Source organism: Halichoerus grypus, chromosome 2, assembly GCF_964656455.1.
Source record: "Halichoerus grypus chromosome 2, mHalGry1.hap1.1, whole genome shotgun sequence".
Classification (NCBI taxonomy): Eukaryota; Metazoa; Chordata; class Mammalia; order Carnivora; family Phocidae; genus Halichoerus; species Halichoerus grypus.
This window is the reverse complement of record NC_135713.1, coordinates 25013246-25035478: the sequence shown is the minus strand read 5'-3', so window position 1 is coordinate 25035478 and position 22233 is coordinate 25013246. Positions and strand designations below refer to the sequence as shown.

Below are 22233 nucleotides of genomic sequence, written 5' to 3'. Positions count from 1 at the left end.
TGCTTCAGAGGGGCACTCAGGGTCAGTGTTTCATGTTTCACGGCTGGTGATAACTTTGACCACTTGGTTAGGATGGAGTTCACCGGATTTCTCCACTGGAATTTTTTTTTTTTTTGGTCATCAATGAGTGATCTATGAGGAGACAGCTTGAGACAACATCAATATCCTGCTCCCCAGTATATTTTTACTCAATGGTTTTAGCATCATTGATGATTTTTTTTTTTTAAAGATTTATTTATTTGTGAGAGCGAGAATGAGAGAGAGAGAGTGTACATGAGAGGGGGGAGGGTCAGAGGGAGAAGCAGACTCCCTGCTGAGCAGGGAGCCCGATGCGGGACTCGATCCTGGGACTCCAGGATCATGACCTGAGCCGAAGGCAGTCGCCCAACCAACTGAGCCACCCAGGCGCCCTCATTGATGATTTTTACTTGGATCAATTTTTACAATGAACTTTTCAAAATAGTCATTTTATAACTCTTTTCTTTCTGTATTTACTGGAATCATGGTAGATTCATGGATTTTTTTCCCCCATCAGTTGTTATCCATAACTGTCATTATTCACGGAAAAGAATTTTTTAAAGCCTGACATACGCTGAATTATGAGATATTTTAAAAGACAATTACATAACTTGCACAGAATTTCTTTTTTAAAGGTAAGAATCCTGTAAACTTAGAATGGTAATTTTGTGTATTAAAATAACATTTAGCATAAATAATATTTGGATAAGCATAGCAATTTGTCCTCATAAGTAAATAAAGCTATGCAGGATTCAGCATTACATTTTAACTAACAGATAAATCATGATCACATCATGTTTTTGTAATACTTCCTAGCAGGCCTCACAGGAAATAAAACACATACACATACATGCATACAGGCATATACATGTGAATACACACACACACATACTTCATAAAGCAAAGAGTAATTTTGTATAAATGAGTCAGGGAAAAATATCACCTTAGACAGTGGTTGCAAATTTTTCTTAACATTAGACTTTCAATATTTGCAACTGTTTTTCTGAGTGGGAAAAAAATGGTTGGGGTTTGAAACAAGTGAAAGATTTCCTGGATAATTCTATTCATGCTGAGAGCCCCAGTACCAGTTAAAAATGGACCCTTCTGACCTTCTTCTGGCAAGTCCAAATCTTAGCTTGTCTAGACCTGGAGGGTTTGAATATCCCAGTTGGGCAGCCACTGCTCCAGTCATTATGAGAAACAGAAGAAAAGAAAATCCTTGTGGTATTTCTATTGGAACAACATGAAAACTAAGGAAGCACATACATTCAGTACCAAAATGTACTATTGGCATGAAATGCGGGGGTGAGTGGTATAAAAATACATTAAACATAAAGTGGAATCTTGACCAAAAGAAAAATATAGTATGATGTTACAACTAAGAACACCATGTTTACCTAGGAAGAAATGTGAAATCTAGTCAAACAAATACTGAAATCTGGTTTTGCTGGATGTATCTCCAATGCCATCATGACGACCATTTTACTGTGGCTAGAAACATGAATCAACCGGTATTCAACAGGCTCGCAGACCACCAGTCCATCAGGATTATTATGCTTTGCACGGAAATGGCATTTTGATGTTTGATTGTATTGGCAAATTGGGCAGATGCTTTTGGGCTGAGTTGAAGCAGACCTCCAAACAAATCGTGACCTGTGCTATGTTGGACTGGATTCTGAAGTCAGACATGCCTGAGGCCAATGACTGCAAATCACTGAGAACTGATTTTTTTGTAATGTTGCTGAGGGACGTGCTGGGTCAGCCCAAGCTTATTGGACTGCTTTGGAAGAGGGAAGGGGGAAGGGGGAAGAGGGTATGGCCATGTAGGTGATGGAATCCAAGGGAGGACCCTGGAGGAAGGAGCCAAGACCACTCTAGCTGTGAGTATGAGGCCAAATGCTGTTAAAAATGACCCAAAGAGAGCCATGGGGGACAGCAGGAAGACAAAGGAGAAGAGGCTGTAAGGGAAAGTGTTAGGACTACAAAATAGAAAGGAGGAAAAATAGGAAGTGACAAGAGAAAAAATGGAAAAAGGTAGAAGCAGACTTGGTTCTACATGAATGATATTCAAGAAGTTTTTATTTAAGACATAAATGAGAATGCACGTAGACAAGAGAAAACAATCTGGGGAAAAAAACAGTAGCAGAGTTGACTTTGAATTAGTCTAATGGCAATTGTTGACCAAGCACTGTGGAGAACCAGTACAACAGACCCCACTAAGACACTAAAAATGATGCCATAAAATTAACACACTAAAGAAATCTCAGACATGGGAGGACCCACAAGGTCTCTCCGCACAGACTTCTTACTCTCAAAATGGCATACAAGTCCATTAAGCACAGCAGCCTGGGCCCATTTAGGACATAATAGTATAAATGATACAGAGGAGGTGGTCATAGGACAGGCACAAAAAGGGCTAATGTTCTTAAGGAGCATTTTGAGTTGTTGGAAGGAAAAGGTTAAATTTTGTAAAAATACAACCCGATTGCAATATCAGAGACAAGCTAATTTAAAAAGATTTTTACATCAAGTACTCAAAACAACAAAAACATAGTGCTCAACGCCAGTAGAATCAAATTTGCTCAAGTGGCTTCTGGTTAACCTAAAAAAATTCAAAACAACTGCTTAAGTATAGAAAAGATACAACTAAATATCAGCAACGGCCAAGGATACAGGGGCCATGATTATCAGCAAATTCAACAATGTGATATTGATGCTGAAAGAAATTAGTGGGCTCTTAAGGCTTAATTACAGAAGTATTCTGCTCAGGTCGAGGATGGCCTGGAGGGACCACTTAGTCCACGGCTCTCAGATTTTCTCGATGCAGAAACCCAAAAAAGGTTAAGTATCTCACCAGAGATCAAACAACCAGCTGGGACTTACTCAGAACCGAGCACTCTTTACCTTCTACCACATTTTATATTCACCAATAACAATGTCAAAATTTTCTAATAAAATTTCTAAGAGTATGAAGACAAAGACGTCCAGATCAGTGATTTGTTTCCCATGTGTATCGGTTACCTTGGTCACCGAGTGACCACAAGCTGATGATTCCCATGCCCAGCTGGGTAAACTGTCTCACCAAAGAGCGTACATCATCATAGGAACACGTGTCTCACCGCTTCAGGACAAACAGCCACGCCATCTTCCCATACTCAGAACAATACGAAATACTTCACCTTTGGGTTAGGGTGCCGGCCGATGACAAGGCGCACGGGTCCTGGGGGGCATTTGCTCAGGATGGTATGGACCTTGCTTAAAGCAGCATGGCGGACGTTGACCGAGTTCACTTCCAGGATTTGATCTCCGCGGCTAGGGAGGACAAATGACCAACACTCTGTGGTAACAGTTAGCTTTTTACAAGATCTCCTTCTGGGAGAGGTTTATAATATGAAATCTTTTCTGAATACCTTAAACAAGCAAATGACATCCTTTTGTCTTTGCATATGGGTAAAAAAGCAACACATTCATATAAACAAAGCAATGTACATAGCAATACTTTGAACAGGTATTATTATTCCTATTATTTAGATAAGGCCCCAGGCTCAGAGAGGTCACCCTGATGTCACACACTGTTGAACTCAGGTCTGTCTACCTTTTGATCATCACAAGATAGCCCCTTGACCACCATCATTTTCTTTTTTCCTACCATCTTGAAATGATTATTGTAATATAATTTGAGGAAGAAATACCTGAAGCTCAAAGGTTACCCAAGAGTTTGTAAAACCGTTTCAAATTTGAACAAATGAGAAATTGGGGACAAGATGCCCATTTTGACTTGAAATTATAGGCAGAGAACTCAGTATGAGAGAACAAAGACTCTTTATGTGGGGTTTGAAGAATGTTCATTTGGCAGGCTCCAGACATATGGAACCATTCAAGAAAGAAACATCATCTTGGGATGTCATTAAAGGATTTTTTTTCCTGGGGTTCTAAAAGTATATTTTCTTTAATGTACTTTCGATGATTTGCTAAAAAAATTTTTTTGTATGGAAATTCACTCTGATGATCAACTAAAAACATAATATAATCTACTGACAGGGCCCCAAAATGGCAACCTTAAGGAATATCATTTTGACAATTCCTCAACTGCTCAAGGACTTGGAAGCTTACAGGGGAGAAAGGTGATACTGTTTGCAAAGGGTGCTTTGTGCAATGTGTGTACTTCTTGTGAAGTTTAGGTGGGCACAGGCCCATTGCAGTTACTCTGAATAGAACACCTAGACATCTCTTTATAAACAGAACACCCATGCTACCAATCAACTAGCTAGATTGAGAAATCAGACACACAGTGATTTCAGACAATAAGCATCTAGACAACATCACTCAAAAAGGAATGAAACAACAGGAAAGGCTCAAGAGATTATACTTAATCATAAAGGCCTCCTGGTGAAGGGCAGGCTTTCGGGACTCTTTGGTATCCAGCAATTATGAGCTGTTAGGAGCAGTTCCTAGCATCACATATGAATTTTACATAAATGATATAAACATGAAAGAAAGTACTTAGATAATCATAGATATCTGTACAGAATTGTATTTTGTCAAGTTTCTGAAACTGAGCTTCTGAGTCCAAATAGATCAAAATAGGCAAGCCAAGATACAGAGTTCTCCACTTCAACCCAATTTCAATTAGATTAGCTTTTCCCCTTTTAGGAAATGCTATTAATTGTAACCTTGGCTACATTACTGCCAATAATACAGAAGTTTAGGATCTCACACAAGGATGTAATAGGGCAGGATACCTTACATGTACATTCATTCATTCATTCATTCATGAACGCGCGAGAAGCCTATACGATCGGGTTTGCAACGAACCTCAGATTGCTCTCCATCTTGGCCACTGAGCCTGGGGCCAGGCTGTGAATGTAGATCCCTGGAGGGCTGTTCTCCAGAGCCAGGCAGCAGGCACCGATGCCTAATCCAACTCGTGGCTCTGTGAGAGGCATCAGGCAAAGAAAATAAAATTAAAAAAAAAAAAGTATAAGTGATCTGAAACTGCATTAATGTATATTCAGACCAACAACCATTTATTTGTGACCAGACTCAGAATGGAAATCCTGCTTTCCTTTGTCAACATCATCATATTCTGTAAATGAAATGAGTTCACGGCAGACTAGGCTAAATATGGGCTGTGAATTATTTAGCGGTCCGCTCTCTGCTTAGTCTAAAGAGCCTCCTCAAGTCTGTTTGTGGAAATAGGCAGAGTCAAAGTAATATATATGTATATATATATTTTTTTTAAAGAATAATCTCTGCACCCAATGTGGGGCTGCAACTCACAAACCTGAGATCAAGAGTCATGCGCTCCACTGACTGGGCCAGCCAGGGGCCCCAATATTTTTTATTCTGGATACACAGCTTTAAGTTTTCTTTCACTTGCCTTTTTTAGCAACTAATCTCTTGGTTATTTAACTGCTTATCATATTTCTGTAGTAGGTGTAGAGAAAAAGGAAAGAAAGACGAAAGCAGTAAGATTTGGTGAAGACCCACAACCTTTAGTTGTTGACTGTATTCTTTTTTTTTTTAATTTATTTGACAAAGAGAGAGACAGTGAGAGAGGGAACATAGCAGGGGGAGTGGGAGAGGGAGAAGCAGGCTTCCTGCTGAGCAGAGAGCCCGATGCGGGGCTCGGTCCCAGGACCCTGGGATCATGACCTGAGCCGAAGGCAGATGCTCAATGACTGAGCCACCCAGGTGCCCCATGTTGACTGTATTAACTATAATCTTTGGTTTTTAAAATTTTTTTTTAATATTTTTTATTTATTTGAGAGAAAGAATGAGTGCATGAGTAGGGGGAGGGGCAGTGGGAGAAGGAGAAGCAGTCTCCCCCACTGAGCAGGGAGCCCAATGTGGGACTCGATCCCAGGTCCATGGGATCATGACCCGAGGCAAAGGCAGACCGACTGAGCCACCCAGGCACCCTGTTCTTTAAAATTTTATATTAGCCCTAGAATTAAGCCAGTCTGTGATTTTTCTTTCTTTTTTTTTTTTAACATAAGTTTCTGACACACAGTGATTCGTCTGGGGAGAGCTTAAAAGACTTTTTGTGCTAGTGCTAACTTCTTTTCACTTTAGTAAAACGACTAAAATCTCTACTTTTGATCCCACTGTCCATTTAGAGACTACCATACGTGGTTGGCAGCAGATTGTTCCAAAGGAACAATTTATAGAAAAAATATAAAAGGTTAACCTAAGAACAGATTACAAATTGTTACTCAAGAGAATGCAATGAAAGTGAGGAAGAGCTGGTATCACCTTTGTTGAGTGTTACTTCCATGACAATCCTGTCCTTGGGCCCAGGGGCCTTCCGACCCAGGGACGAAGAGCTGCCTTCATCAGAGCCTGCCGCTGAGCTGCCCCCACTGGTGTTGAAGTTTGGGGAGCTGGATCTGCTCATGTGTGTGGGTGTTGAGCAGGGCGTGAGGCTTGGGCTCAGTAACTTTGTGCGTACCGTTAAGACAAATAATCCACTCCGGATTTGCTGAAAAAACAAAAAGATAGAAGGGCAAAAACATTCAGATTGTTACTAGATCGAAGGGTGGATAAAAAAAAAAATCTCAAACCCAAACCAGAAGGAAATAAAGGAAGAAAAATAAAGAAGACAAAAGAGATAAATACGAATGTTGTTACCTTAAAGGTATGAATGGCTTCTTGGAACGTCAAGCCCTTTATTGGTATTCCATTTACATCAAGGATTTCATCCCCTAGTGACCAAATAGGAGAATTACATAGACATTGTGCTTTAGAAGATAGCATATGGTACCTGATTTACAAGTCTATAAAATGATTTTTATTGTTCCAGTGTGCTTTCATTAACTTAGCTCCCAGGAATTTCACAAAATGGGACAACTAATAACAATGCATATTCTTTCGCAGTATTTCTGTATCTCCATTTTTAATGAAAACAACTAGGGGACATATCAAGACCTTATTCTTTAGCCACTGCCAAGTTTGATAAAAGGAGTCCTACGTTTAGAGATCAAAATGCAATAATGAGTCCCAAGTCTTTCCACATAGTGTTTAAAAACTTAAGGCCACTGCCAATAAAGCAAGAACATATACAACATGTGAGAAATCCACTTCTGTATTTGCAGAAAGACAAGATTTTTGAGCTTGGAGAATCATCATGGGTTGTGGAAAACTGTTTTAATAACAGAGACAAAAACTTTTGAGATACTATTTAAGAATGGCAGCCCTGCCTCCAGAAATAGTCTAGACGCCTGGTCTTATTGATGCTGTTCCAGGTTCTCAGTCATGAAGCTGGTCAATCACTACATGCTTCTATCTAAGAGATTATTGTGGGCTAATACCAAGTAGCTCTCTCATTCATTCTCTCTCTCTCTCTCTCTCCCCCAAACTATACTGGACTCATCCTCATCTTCAAGCCCAAGAAGGTAGAGTCAGGTCATTTTTCCAGCTTGGACATCCTGTTGACCTGTAAGAGTCTGTTTTTGGTTTGTACTCTTGTAACATGGTCTGTGTTTTGGAATAACAGTTCATCAAAAACACGACAAAGTGGCCCCCGAGAGAAGAACAGATGAACTTCATACAGCAGTTCAGGACAAAAGGGGGACTTCCCTTACCTATAACAAAGTGCAAATCAGCATCAGAACACAGCTTTTCATCTCTCATGGACAGCTAATCCCAGGAGCACACTGTGTATTCCACTAAAGGAATCCTGTAGATGAGTTTGAAAATGTAGCAGTACCCCATGCATTTGTTATGTGCTTTCTCTCTAATGCAATTACAGAAGTTGTAAAAGAGGTGAAATGACCTGTTTAAAAATAATCACCTAACTAGGTGAGGATTTTGGTTTGCTTCCATATGGGAAATGATTGCTCATGCTCTTAAAAATCTTTATACAAGATTTTTAAAAGATCATTCAACATGTTGAAAATCCATTCCAATGATTTACCTTCATTGTAAATGAACACGTATGAAAAAACAGTATTTAGGAGACTCAAGTGCTATTAACCTTTACTAACTACTGCTTTTTCCTCCATTTCCCCCCATTTTACCAGTATTGCAGGATGAATTTCAATCAAATGAGCACATGGCACATCCATTATAAAAATGCTCTGTTAAAATTTCACATTGTATCATGGAAAACTACATCTAAAACTAATGATGTAATGTATGGTGATTAACATAACAATAAAAAATAAAAACAACAAAGAAGCAAAAAAAAAAAAAAAAAAAAGAATCTACCCAAAAAGCTACTTGAATACATGAGTTTAGAACAGTCATGGGATACAAAAATCAGTTGTCCAAAGAAGATATATATTAAAAAAAAAAAGAATTTCACATTGTTTTGAAACTAGATACAAATATCACCTGGGAGTTAATCCTTCCTCTAAGAGAGAGAAATAAATATTCTGTCCTCAAAATAAGCCTGGTCACGTCTTATCATTAGCCTGTAGGCTCCTAAGGTAGCTCTGCCTAGAAAAAGGAGCCTCCAATGGACTTTTTTTTTTTTTTTAAAGATTATTTATTTATTTATTTGAGAGAGAGAGAGCACAAGAGGGGGAAGGGTCAGAGGAAGAAGCAGACTCCCTGCTAAGCAGGGAGCCCGATGTGGGACTCGATCCCGGGACTCCAGGATCATGACCTGAGCCGAAGGCAGTCGCTTAACCAACTGAGCCACCCAGGTGCCCCTCCAATGGACTCTTAATCAGTTAAAAAAAATAAGCCAGCAGAACATAACAGTACCTAAAATTTGAGTCAATTGAACTGACCAATTGCAGCATTTCTGAAGGTAACTACAAATAGTGTGATTTAGTCATTTCATGAAGGAAATGTGTTAATAAGGCAGGAAAAAAATCAGTACTCACGAATAGGATCTAATGTCCAGCACGGTGACTATAGTTAGCAATACTGTTCTGTCCAGTCGAAAATTTCTAAGAGAGTAGATCTTAAATGTTCTCACCTCCCCGCATCATACACAGTCATTATATGATGTGATGAGGGTGTTAGCTAAATCAATGTGCTGCTCATTTTGCAATATATGTGTATGTCAAACCATCATGTTGTACGCCTTCAACTTACACAATGTTATGGATCAATTACATCTCAATAAAGCTAGGAGGGAAAAAAGCACTCATTTAGTATGTTTATGCATGGCAAAATGGCAGGTGCTATGGAGAATATAAAAGGTGTGTGTGTACTCAGCCCTGAGGCAAGAACGGCCTGCAAGCTCTCAGGAATTTTCAAGGCAAGGAACACGATCAAGGACCAAGGGGACAAGACAGACATTTAAAGACCCAAATAAAAAATATCAAATCATTCCACACATCATCTCATTTAATCCCCACAATGACTCCTCAAGATAGGTATTAATATTCCAAGTTTACAAACTGAGGAAAGTGAAGCTCAGGTTACATCAACTGTCCAAGGTCATGATGTAGCAAGTGTTGGATTCAGCTCAGGTCTACTTGACCCCCAAGACCACGGCCCTTGGCTGCTGTGCCCCTGGTTTCACACCTTGCAATGGGGCAGATTCTGATGGAATCAGAGCTCACCACCACTGAGAACCACTGAGAGGCTTTCTCCTACCTTCTTTAAGTCTTCCATCCTCTGCAGCTGATCCATTTGGGAAAATGGTCTTGACAAAAATCCCCATCTGTCCTCGAATGCAGTCTCGACCTCCAGCAATGCTAAAGCCAAGGCCCTACACCCCAAGCAGAAGGGGGTCCAGGTTGTCATTGCAGTATTTAACTGAGGGCATCTGCTCTTGTTTCTATTTAACTGAGGCCTCCTTCCCAGCTAGGCTCAGAGTTAAGCTAACCAGCTATAAATTTAAATTTGCGTTCCCTTTTCCACTTCCTTCCTCAGATCTATTTGCATTGCACCAGTTATGCATTACATTAAAGGGAGAAAGTTTTACGTTGAAACATAGGAACTTGCCAGTATTTTCATTTGTATAATACCAACTTTTTTGTATTCTTCTCTTTGTGATAATGGCAATGTTATGAAATTCATTCAAAAGGATAACTAGGAATATATCCCCTGAAGCTACAGGGGTGGCTTTTCTTTCAATAGTAGTCAATGTTGGAGCATTCACTCCACCCCCGCCTGTGCCCTAGCTCCCAGGTGCTGGGGACTCCTTATCAGAAGGCCAAAAGGGCGTGACTCACTCAGCAGCCCACAGGAAAGGATGCTAGGGAATCCACTCAAATGTATACAAAGGCCACTTAATCTACTCCTCTTTGTATCTTTTATTTTTTATTTCATGTAAAAACAACAACAAAGTTAACCATTTAGGAAATATATGCTAACATTCACCTGGGGGCCAAAACAGTGAGCAGAAAGGAGCTCACCTTGCCTTTTTCTTTGTACAGCCCGATGATCGAGATGACCGATGGCCGAATGAGTCTCCAAGGAGATTCCACCTGAGTGGCGCTTAGGGAGCGCGTGGACTTCTTTACAATCTGGTATTCCTAAAAGTCAGCGCATGGCCAGGTCAGGGATAGTCTCATTACCCTTCTGGGGCCTCTGGCATCAAAATATATTCAGATTGTGAAAACCTCAGTTGTCTTTTGGGTTAGACAGCCATTTCTCTGCGCTCCACCTCTGGTCAAGCAGCTAAAGGAGTTTATGATGAATCCCACTGGATTCAGCCAGCCCCCTGCTATAACACACTGCCATGCTTCCCTCTCCACAGAAGGAGCTGAGTGGAGGCTGCAAGCACCCAGGGTTGCTCTTTCTTTGACCGTACCCCATACGTCCTACTTTGTGCTTTCTGGAATGGAGTCAGGCACCAGAAGCCGAGAGGCCTCAGAGACGTAGGAGGGCTATCCTGTGGTCAGGTTCTCCCTGGAAGCCGCTCCTACCCCCATCCCAAGTTCACAATCATAGTTAGAAAGTATCTTGCCATTTTAAGCTTAATTCGCTCAACCAAAAATGTAGCAAGCCCTTGTTTCTTATAAAACCCAAACCACAAACCCCGACAACTGTTATTCCACATAAAACACCCCACTGACAAACGGCAGCAGCTTTGGTTCTAACCCCTCACATTTGGAAAAAAAAATACTTTCCCGTCAGCCACCGTTTCCCCCCGTCCTGGCATGCAGAAGCTCAAATCTCAACCCCTTTCTTGTCCATCACCCACATGCACACGTGTGTAAGCAGGGTACACTATTTATAACATAAACAAGAGTTTCAGCAAACCTATTGCTAAAGCACTTCCACAGTCTATCTTCTTGCTATCCTTCTTAGAATAATCAATCTCTTAAATGAGACAGATATTCCAGCATAAGCAAAAAAAAAAAAAAAAAAAAAAAAAAATTCACTTCATGCTTAATGTGAGAAAAGAGACATCAGAAAATAGTTTTTAATCCTTAATTAGTATATTCTACAGCCAAGGTAGAAGTGAGATGTCTGCTAATGATATTTTTGTATTCCTGGCAGCTTAAAACCATTATATTTTGCAGTTTTACAAAATATCTACCAGCTATGCTGGCCTCCCAGACTCTGATTCATTTAAAAAATGTTGGCTTGGCAAGGTTACTACCCTTTTACTGAAACCATCATGGAGACGGCCAGACAGAGCCCGTGGGTTTTCAACCCTCGAATACGGAGTTCATGTGTAGACTTGTGGGGAACTCTCTCTGACCGATCTCCAGCTAAACCTCTTGCCATCTCCCCTTTGGGAGCCGGTGGGAACCAGAGGCCTGCATGCTTCCTTGTTCCCTTGATGAGTTTCAGGGGTCCCACTGCACTTTTTAGACCTCTGCTGTCCAATATAGTCACCTGTGGCCGTCTATACGCAAACGAAGATTAAAATAAAAATTACACTCCTCAGTCTCACTATCCACTTTTCGTGTGCTCAAGTAGACACACGTGGCTACCGTACTGGACAGTACCGACATAAAATATTTCCATCATTGTGGAAAGCTGTATTGGGTGGCTCTACTCTTGGCAATGCTTTGTAGGGAGAGAGAGAACAAGGGAAAAGGGTGAATCCTGGCAAAAAAAGAAGAAAAGGAAAAGGATGATTTGACAAGGGTTTGAAAAAGTCTTTCCTCTAAAATCTTCACCAGCCTGTGCTTTCTAGAAGCCTCATTAGAAATAGGTATTTCTGGGCTATAAATATGGTCGGGTTTCTCTCAGTTAAGAAATCACCTCAGAGCGAGGCCTCCTTGGCTGTGATGGCAGGAAACCCTCTCACATTTTCTGCACTAACTAAAACAGCCTGACAACGTGGCTCTCCTACGATTTCTGATCCACCCCCTGACTCCACCAGTCCAGTTGGATTATTCTGAGCAGGCCACAGGCTCGTCTCCAGTCACGGGTCCGGAGGGGTTTTAACCAGGACCCACGCAGGTTTTCTGCTCTGCTTTTTCTCCACATCCCGACTCAAGCTGTCTTTGGGTAGATTCCACACAGCATAACCTGATCAGCAGCTGCCTCTGGAACACGGGCACTTCTTATTTGACTGGCTAGGTAAAACGTTCTTCCCAGTGATTCTGGCAAATCTCTTTGAGATTCATTGGCCTGTCTCTAAAATGGTGATAACACACCCAAAGTAATGACCCGACCCAGATGACCTGCCCCAGGTCCTTTTCATCTCTACGATCTATGAGTCTACATGCACTTGTGTATGTTGCTGCTCCACCCTCCGCCTCCATCTCTGCTTCATTGTAGGCAAGATGCCAATGGTTTCTCTCGAGCCCTGGGGCTGATGGTGCCAGGACTGAAAGAACACTCCACAAGTTCCCGAGACTGAGCCTGCCTTCAACTTGGTTAGGAGCTCTCTACCCACTTTTCACTGGGTTGAGGTTGATGTAATTGAGGAAGAGCCCTGTGAAGAATTATGGAGCCCTGAGCTCTTCTGGGGCGGGCCCTGGAATATTAACATCGCCGCCTCCTTCACCCCCATCCGCAGCCCCTCTGACCTTGCCTGTTTGAGTCATTACTGTGTAACAGGGAAAATCCCAGACACAGTATGGGCACACACAGGCAATGCCCCCCCTCACACGACCCAACACCCACCCACCCACCCACCCAGTGGTTACGGTGACACCTGACGCGCCCACAAAACAGGCAATGGTGGTCGACCACAGACCGTGAGGCGCCATGGTCTCCTGGCGGTGAAAGCAGCTCTCAGTTCCAAAACACACAGTAGGAAGGGGGACCAAGATGTCGAGATCCAACAAAGGATTATTTTTCTCTACTGTTTTCAAATACTAGGCTGACTTCCTCTTAACCTCCATGGATAGACCTCGCTCTCTGTGCTACATCTCTAGTCCCAAATACCCCTGCCCACACAGATGGGCAGTTCTTCACAACATGGATGCTCTTGTTGGTCTCTGAAAGAGGAAAAGAAAGCCTAGAGACCCAGGGGTGGAAACACACTCTTACGTCCCTAACCGGGAAACTTGCACGGCATGAGAAAATGAAAGCTCTGTGGTACCGTATTACCTGTGATGCTCCGGTGGAGTCCAGTAGCTGGGGAAGAGAGTGCTTTCGGCCATCTCGGGAGACTTCCAACATCCTGGCCCGGGGGTCCCCATTTTGCACCATTAGCTCATTATATTCTTCAACAGACTCTAGCCGGTGTACACCCCCTTGGAAAAACATGGAGAAAAACATGGCATGATATGGGATGGAAAGAATCTTACGAGAGCATCACAGGCATAAACTTGTTGCATTTACAGCCACACTACATGGTTTTCGGAAGGCCTGGTGTCTAATACTTTCAAAGCACTGAGCTCATAGCTTTCTACCAATAAGCTGGGTGAGCGTTGGGGCCACTGATGCCGGATTATGAAGAAAGTGCCAGTCTTTGAAGGGACTGGACTGGATATGGGAAAATGTATACGTTTCATCCAAGTAAGATGTAGACAGGGTTGATAAGGCAATAAACAAGCGAATGCTATCAGTAGATGGTTTTCTAGTGATGGAGGAACATTACTTGGTGGTTGGTGCAGTTCCATTGTTGGGGCAGGTGTTTTTTTTTTTCATGTAATGAGTTTTTAAATAATATTTGACAGAGAGAGACACAGTGAGAGAGGGAACACAAGCAGGAGGAGTGGGAGAGGGAGAAGCAGGCTTCCCGCCGAGCAGGGAGCCCGATGTGGGGCTCGATCCCAGGACCCTGAGATCATGACCTGAGCCAAAGGCAGATGCTTAATGACTGAGCCACCCAGGTGCCCCTAAATAAACTTTTTTATTAAAGAATAAAAACTTACAGAAATATGCGCAAGTCGTAAGTGTACAGTTCCATGAAATTTCACAAAGTGAATGTTCCAAAAACCAACACTCAGACCAAGAAACAGTATTTCTGGAACCCAAAAGCCACTTTGGCACCCCTAACCAGCCTTCACCCATGGTAACCATTATCCCGACTTCCAACATCATAGATGACTTTTGTCTATTTTTGAACTTTATATAAATGAACACATGCGATACGTACTTTTTTATATCTGGCTCCTCATTCTTCGCATCTGTTTGTGAAAGTCCCCATGTTGCTGCTGAGTCTGTTCATCCCGTTTCTGTATACTATTTCATTGTATAAACACATCACAATTTGACTATCCATTCTGTTGCTGATGAACACTTGCTTTGTTTCTAGTTTCAGTTCTAGAACGAGGGTCAACAACTTTTTTTTGGGGGGGGGGGGTAAAAGCCAGATAGTAAATGTTTTAGGCTCTATGGGCCACAGATGGTCTCTGCTGCATATTCTCTAAACATGTTTTTTTTTTTTAAACCCACTGAAGATGTAGAAAGCATTTCTAGCTTGTAGTCCATACAAATATAGCTGTGGGTGGTAATTTGCTGACCCTTGATCTAGAACATACTGTTATGGAACATTCTCATACAAATCCTAACTGTGGGGTGCAGACCTAGGACAGAGTTGCTGAGCTCCGGGTACACATCCATCTTTCCCAATGCTGTAACACCACTGTGTTGTGAGTCCTAGTTTCCCCACATCCTCGTCATACTTGGTGGTGCCAGTTTTTAAAATTTTAGCTACTCTCATGGATATATAATGACATTTCACTGTGGGTTTTTTTTTTTTAAGATTTTAGTTTCAAGTAATCTCCACACCCAAAGTGGGGCTTGAACTCATAATCCTGAGATCAAGAGTCCCACGCACCACCAACAGAGCCAGCGAGGGGCCCTCATTGTGGTTTTTAATTTACATTTCACTGATGACCAATGTGACAGAACTTTTTCAAATATTCATTGGCTGTTTTACTTCTGTAAATTTGACAGTGTTTTTTTTTTTTTTTTTTAATAAAGTTGTAAAGTGTCTGTTCTGCTTATTTTTTTATTGGGTTTCTTTTTGTTGTTGATTTATAGGAGTTTTAATTTTTTTTGTTAATGTGTTTCAGATATGAGTCCTTCATGGGATCTATCTATTGTAAATATCTTCTCCATGTCTGTGACTTGCCTTTTCACTCTTAATGGAATTTTTATTTATTTTATTTTTTTTAAAGATTTTATTTATGTATTTGACTGAGAGAGACACAGCGAGAAAGGGAACACAAGTAGGGGGAGTGGGAGAGGGAGAAGCAGGCTTCCCACTGAGCAGGGAGCCCGATGTGGGGCTCGATCCCAGGACCCTGGGATCATGACCTGAGCCGAAGGCAGATGCTTAATGACGGAGCCACCCAGGTGCCCCTCTTAATGGTATTTTTAGATGAGCAAAAATTAATAATTTTAACAGTATGATATATCGATTTTTCTCTGTATGCTTAGAACTTTTGTGTCTTAGGAAATTTTTATAGTAATTTTTAAAGACACCTTTATCAATACCTAGTTTATATTATATGCTATTTTAAAATAAGATAATTTAAGGAACTTTAATTTTAAACAATGGCTCAATTACATTGAATATAGCTATAATTACATTACAATGTTTACATGATACATTATAAATGTATATATACATGTGTGTGTGTAGAGCTATATACACATACAGATTCTTTGTAATATCAAATTCTCCTAGACTATGTTTCGTTTGATGACCTAAAATTCAATTTACCTAAACATTTCTCATAAAGTTTTTCATGGAATAAAACAGGATGATTCTGTACTCTTTTCAAAATAATATATTGAGTCTTTAGTGGTGATGAAAAGTTGGAAGAGTGCTGATACAGTTATATTAACATGAACATCACTAAAAGCTTGGTGTTTCAAAAGCTACATATTAACTTTGTGATACAGGTTTTCAAACACCTGAAACTCCTTTGCAATCAAAGAGAAATTTCCATTTAAAAAGATCACAAACCTAGGGCATTAACACGGATAAATCAAAAATACCAAAATTAAAAGGGAACCCTGCTGGCAAAAAAGGCAGTATGAAGTAAGGAAAATTCAGGTTAGAATATTAGGAAAAATGTTCTATAAAATCACTTTAGTCATTCTGGAGCCAGACTAGGCAAAAATCTTTGTGGAAATGGCTGGAACTTCTTTACAGAACCTCTTTAATAATTCATGACTTACTAATTCATGGCCAGATTAATCCATCTTGGCATGCTTAGTATCTGAAAAAGATTTATTAGAAGAAAGTGCCTTTTGAGCTGACAGGGAGGCACTTGCCTTAACAGAAGAGAAACCACATACGGTAGTGTCCGTAGATAACATACTGATACATGAACACCAGAGTGACTCCCTTTTAGAAAATAGGAAATAAATATCCAAGTTTACAGGACAAATTAGCAGTTGAGCACATTAAAATCTCCTGTAGTCAAACGTCTTTAGACTGAACATATTCACAGCCCTGAAGGAAGACCCCGTTCCGTAAGCCTCCTTCACAGGTCTCAAATTACTTTTCCAGCCTTATCTCCCACTGCCCTGCTACGTGAATTTGTGAATTCGTGGCTCTGGCCTGCTGATTCTCAAAGGAGAGGATCTGTCCTCCTCCCACATCCTTTCCAAAACTGGGGAGCCTGTAAATATTGCTTGACGTTTTACCTCACTTTGCTGGCACCATCGTCTCCCACCCCGAGGGGCTCCTTCCCCCTAATCTCCCTGACAAGCTCTGCTGGATTCAATCATGGTTCCTGATGGATTACTGGATCTTTCAGAAAGCTGAGGAGGAAAAACAGTTGCCAGAAACTTCTCTAACCCATTTCCCCCCATTGCCCCTAAACATTTCTCGTGCATTTTCTCCCTCGTCTAGACCACTGTTGCTTCCTCTTGGGTTCTGTCAAATCTTGCCAAGGTCCTGGCCCTCCTTTATCTTGTGTCCTCTGAATTCCTCCCCTGAGCACCACGACCCAGAGAGACTTCCATCTTCGTACCTCTCGTGCGTGCCTTATCATGACCTAAAGTTCTCAAGACTATTCTTGTCTGAACCTATTCAAGCATCTTCCCCTCTTGAGAGGGAAAGAGGAGACGACAATGAGAGTAAGGTTGCAAATGACGGTGATGACCGTGATGTTAATGGCCGCGGCGGTGGCGTGTATCACTGCCGTATTCTGCAGAGGCAGCGCCATGTTTCTTCTCTCAACTCCATCTTCCAATGGAGACGGTGTGCTGATTTACGGAATAAATGTACATTATAATCCTCCCTCTACACCTGAAGGAACAGGGACCCAGAGAAGTCAAGTACTTGTCTCGGGTCACGTAGGCCGTCACGGCAGAGCTGAGAACTGAACACAGTTCCACCCGACTTCATGCCTGTTATACAAATTTGCTTATTATGGCCCCAGGTGTCTGGGAAGGACAGGAAGAGAGGGTGACATCCATTTGTGGCAAGCAGTAGCCAGCTGTGGATTTACTACTCCGCTGAATGTGCTGCTTGTTCTAAATTAATAGTAGAATTATGATTGGAAAGGTCCCCAGCTATAATCCCCCTCCCCACGTCTGTATCTATAAAGCCCCAGACTGGGGAGTAGGATTCTCATCAAGATTCTCAGGAAGGCAAGGGGTAGGTAAGAAGAACGATCTGGGAGGCAGATCTTTTTGCTGGCACTGAATGAGTGACCTTTGGGATTCCCTTCACTTCTCTGGTCTCATCCATAAAATGAGGAATGTGACTGCACAGGTTTCAAAGGTCCCTGATGCCTCCCCAGAGCTCTGTGGCCCTCCTGGGAACGGTTTATAAGGTGTTGATTAACTCTGCCAAGACAGCTGACCTTAGATCTCCATCCCCTATGCCCTGTGACTCCTAGGCCCCAAACACACACAGGAATTGAACGTCTTTCTCTCTGTTGTTCCTTGGGGCTGCAGGGGAGCTGGCCAGTCTCTCCACATGAGGACCTTCGGCACGATGTCTCCCCTCCAACTTATCAGCCTCTGACCATATCACTGTTTCGTCACAGACCCAAGTTCAGATAACTATTATGAGTTACAAATACACTAATTCACTTTATTATTCAGGTTTGTTAAAAGAAACAGATGTATTTTATGTACCAGTCACTTTACCTGAGAACAGCTCAGTAGAGGACCAGGGTGGGGAGCAGCGTGGGGGGGGTGAGGGGGCGGTGGTCCTGGCTGGCAGGCACAGACTGCCCTTCCGCATGCATTTGTGCAGAAGAGGAGACTGACAGGCTTTGGATGTTAATACACCATGCTTTGGCTGGCTACTTGCATGTGTTTTGTGTGTTTGTTTTTTAATCTGCTCACCCTTTCAAAGCCAGGATTATTATCTCCTTTTTTCAGGTGAGGGAGTGGAAGTTCAGGGGCTTGAAGTAACCGGCCCAAGGTCACAGGAGATGCCTTTCACGGGTGGGCAGCCAGGGCTGGCTTCTCCATCAGGCCCGCAGACACCGTGCAGAGGCCCACAAGAGAGTTTTCAGTATAAACATCATAGTAATGAAGAGATAATAAAGAATCCAGCTCGTGTCTTCATACCAATGCAGCCGTGAAATATAACGTTCAGGGTTGGTTTGTTTGTTTTTTAATAGGGGAAAGAGCCCATCAGGGAGTTAGTGCCTAGGACCCACGGATCATAACGGGTTCCTGCACGTGGCCTCTGCTTTCAGCAAGAACTTTCTAACTTAGGACACAAGCCCGCGGCTATGAGGTTATGCCCAGGAAATGTGAACTCTCTTTGTTCCCAGAGCTGCAACTCCCATCCCATTTTTCCGCCTGCTTCGTTGAGATGCAGATTTAATATCAAGTAAATAGCTCTTTGCCCCTGGTTCCGGTGGACCAAGGGCTTGGGGGAGAGGGGCATTTGCCAGGAAGATAGGCCACTAGGAATATGCCACAGGGCAGGGGTCACCTAAAGTTCTGCGGAAGTAAATGAACCATATACACAGGAAATTTAGGTTTGAGCAGAGACAAACGGGGAGATGTTGACATTCACTTCATTAGGACTCAAAAATATTCACCCGGGCAGCCGGGCTGAATGCAGTTTTATGCTTGGGGCATGCACTATCTAAAGGAAAAACAATTTTAAGGCTGTAAGGGAAAAAAAGAGCTCATTCCATTAATGACCTTATCTTTCCACTCCTGAGGCTAGAAGCTCACTTTCAGACAGGCCACATCAGGCAAAGTGTTCCACTCACCTGAAAGACGACTCTTGAGCTTCATTTTACTGCTGCCCTGTTTGGGACTTTCCAGGTTTCCCTTGGATTCCTCGGGGCCACCGGAATCTTGGGGCTCATCTGACGCAGGCATCTGGAAATGCAGAGAACACCGAGCTGATGGGAGAGGCGGGCTTGCAATCATTGATGAGATCTCCTCCCAGAGGTTATCTCAAGGCTTGAAGAGCAGCAATACAGGTATCACGTGAGAAAAAAAGCTTCCCGGGATCAAAGCACAGCCCCTCCGATAACCTGGAACCATACAGCCTTATGCCGGCAAGTTCCTCCTCAGCATGCAGCCCCTGCACAGCACAGAAACGGCAGGTTTCAAAGTGGAAATAGCCCCAGAGGCCACTTCATTTCTGGAGGAAACTTGTTGGTCAAGGTCACCCAGGGGGTCGGTCACAAAGCCACAACGATAGCCCAGGTCTCTTGGCTTGTGGGCTAGTGCTTTTTCCTATGGCGCAAGTTGCAAGAAATACTAAACCAGAAATTTAAACTCAATTCTGAAATACAGCAAAACATGAATTTTTTGGCAGCCAAATAACTACACCCCTTGGGGCAACCACACTGTCTGTGTGCTCTACTCCTGAGCACTGATGAGCACTGCTAGGCCACGTGCAGGTAGCCCCAGAAAGTCAGCCCACACGTCTCTATGTCGTCCGCCTGTGCTACCAGCCCCCAAGGGCTGATGCAGAGAGGTCTCCAGGGTCTGTCTACACGGTCCTCTATCTGAGAGAAGCCAAAAATGCTAAAAACAGCAACGACAAAATACTACATTTATTAGAGAAGAAAAGGAGACTTATATGCTTGAGAGTGTATATAAAAAATTGGGGAAGTAAATTTACATGTACAAAACTTAAGAGATACATCAATGAGTTTTCCCATTTGAAATTTTATTTTCCTTTGAGCTTCTGAAGGGAAAAAGTCATATTAACTAAAACAGGTAGGATTCATGTGAAGAAACATGAATTTAAAAAGATATAGAAGATATTCTTAAACATGTCATCGAAAAGTCACATAATTATAATGTAAAAAAAAAACCCCAAATCCTGAATGTTAACTGATAATAAAAATTATACACTGTATATCAAATTCAGTATATGAAAATGCATAATCTCCCAGATAAACCTCACCTCCTTCTAAGACGTAATTGTTTATATGTAAATCTTTTTTTAATATATGTATTTTTGTATTTTAAGTAGGCTCCACACCCAACATGGGGCTCAAACTCATGACCCTGAGATCAAGAGTGGCATGCTCCACAGACTGAGCCATCCAGGTGCCCCTGTATGTAAATCTTATATGTAATATAGGAGATTTGCAAAATTCCCCCTTCCCCCACAAGTTCAAGTATCTCTCCGGATGAGAAAGAGGAAAAAAAAACGTCTGAGAAATGAGGAGATGCAGGCAAGTTGAGGAAGGGGCCGTGGGAAAGCAAATGAATCCCGATACATAAAACAAAGATACATTTGGTGAGTCCCTATTACAATGTCGGGGATTGGCAGGTCTCCAGGTTTAAATTATGAAGTAAAGGCAAGAATGGAATCCTGAGGATGATTTTAGAGATTCTCAAGAGGGATGTCTTTCCCAACCCCAAATTGTAACATTTAATTCACACCCAGTGCAAAAGAACCCTCTTGGAGACCTGCCAGAGATCTGAGGCACAGGAGGAGACATGCAAATAGGAATAATCCAGAGAGAAGCCTCAGGGCCTCCCCTTTGCTTAATTTTAAAGCTTTATGGAAAGAACCTGTCTCTGGACTATAAACAGCAATTACTGGAGACTGAGTTAAGTTCCTGGTTCTTTCTCTCATACCACCTGACCCAGGTTATCAGGCTACGGAGAAGAGTATTTCTCAGCTTGTAGGTCATTACCTCCTCGGTGCCCAGTCAGTGGGTGGATTACTCCACAGTGGCCAAGGCCCAGACCATCAGAAAGCATGTCCGAGGAGCTCGTGTCAAGGGAAGAAAACAATCCCGGCCCACTGTTTCTGGACTTAGGAAGTTTCCTTCTTGCATTTTTTCTCTGTTTTTTCAGCGTGGTCCCAGTTTTTCATGCAATCGGAGGAATTTTGGAGATGACATAAGCCCTCCTATGAGTAACCCAAAGGAAAGTGACCTGCTCAAGGCTTTTCAACTCATTACAGGCAAGGCTGAGACTCCTCAGTCTCCTGATTTCCAGCTTCATGCGTCATGAGGATTTTCCCTCCCTCCATTCTTAGATGCTTTTTAATTAAGTTAACACTTTGGATGATCAATACCGTACCATACTGTATAGTTCGTATTCCTGACATTTTTCCCATTTAATGTTCCCAGCAAACATGGGTCCCAAGGTAAAAAATATTCTCTCCATAGACAGATGAGGAAATAAATGGAGACCCTGAAGTAACACCTTTTTGTTTATAACATATATCCGAGAGCTAGGCTAGATCACGTGTGCAGAGAATGAGCGTGCAGGATGAGTGGTGTAGTTTTACAAGAGCGAATACGCACTGTGTCAAATCTATGTTCTTGTGATGCGAGCCCAACTGCAGCCAACTCTTCTTTATTTTCAGAATCTGAGAGAGGCGGTTTAGAAGAGAATCACAGCCTTAAGGAATAACCTTCTTTTTTTAATCTTGAATGTGCCAAAGAATGAGATGACATTTGGTTTCTATGATCTATAAAATACCAATACCATTTCTTATACCAAGGAAATCTTACACAAAAGATGGTGTGTGTTACATTACCA

The 22233-nt window shown here is 42.1% G+C and overlaps 1 protein-coding gene across 10 annotated transcripts in view; it reads right to left on the bottom strand.

Moving 5' to 3' along the window:
* The window catches only part of PDZD2 (PDZ domain containing 2), a 343515-nt gene that overhangs the window by 29080 nt on the left and 292202 nt on the right, over window positions 1-22233 (bottom strand). For all 10 annotated transcript variants that reach the window (XR_013445502.1, XM_078066608.1, XM_078066602.1 and 7 more), the window contains 8 exons: window positions 19482-19593; window positions 13438-13583; window positions 10335-10454; window positions 9571-9685; window positions 6649-6722; window positions 6274-6499; window positions 4834-4951; window positions 3198-3330 (listed from right to left, as the gene is read on the bottom strand). Coding sequence is in view for 9 of the 10 variants with exons in the window: in XM_078066608.1 (XP_077922734.1) it covers window positions 3198-3330; window positions 4834-4951; window positions 6274-6499; window positions 6649-6722; window positions 9571-9685; window positions 10335-10454; window positions 13438-13583; window positions 19482-19593 (1044 nt within the window). In the remaining variant the exon portion in view is untranslated. The remainder of the gene's footprint in view (window positions 1-3197; window positions 3331-4833; window positions 4952-6273; window positions 6500-6648; window positions 6723-9570; window positions 9686-10334; window positions 10455-13437; window positions 13584-19481; window positions 19594-22233) is intronic.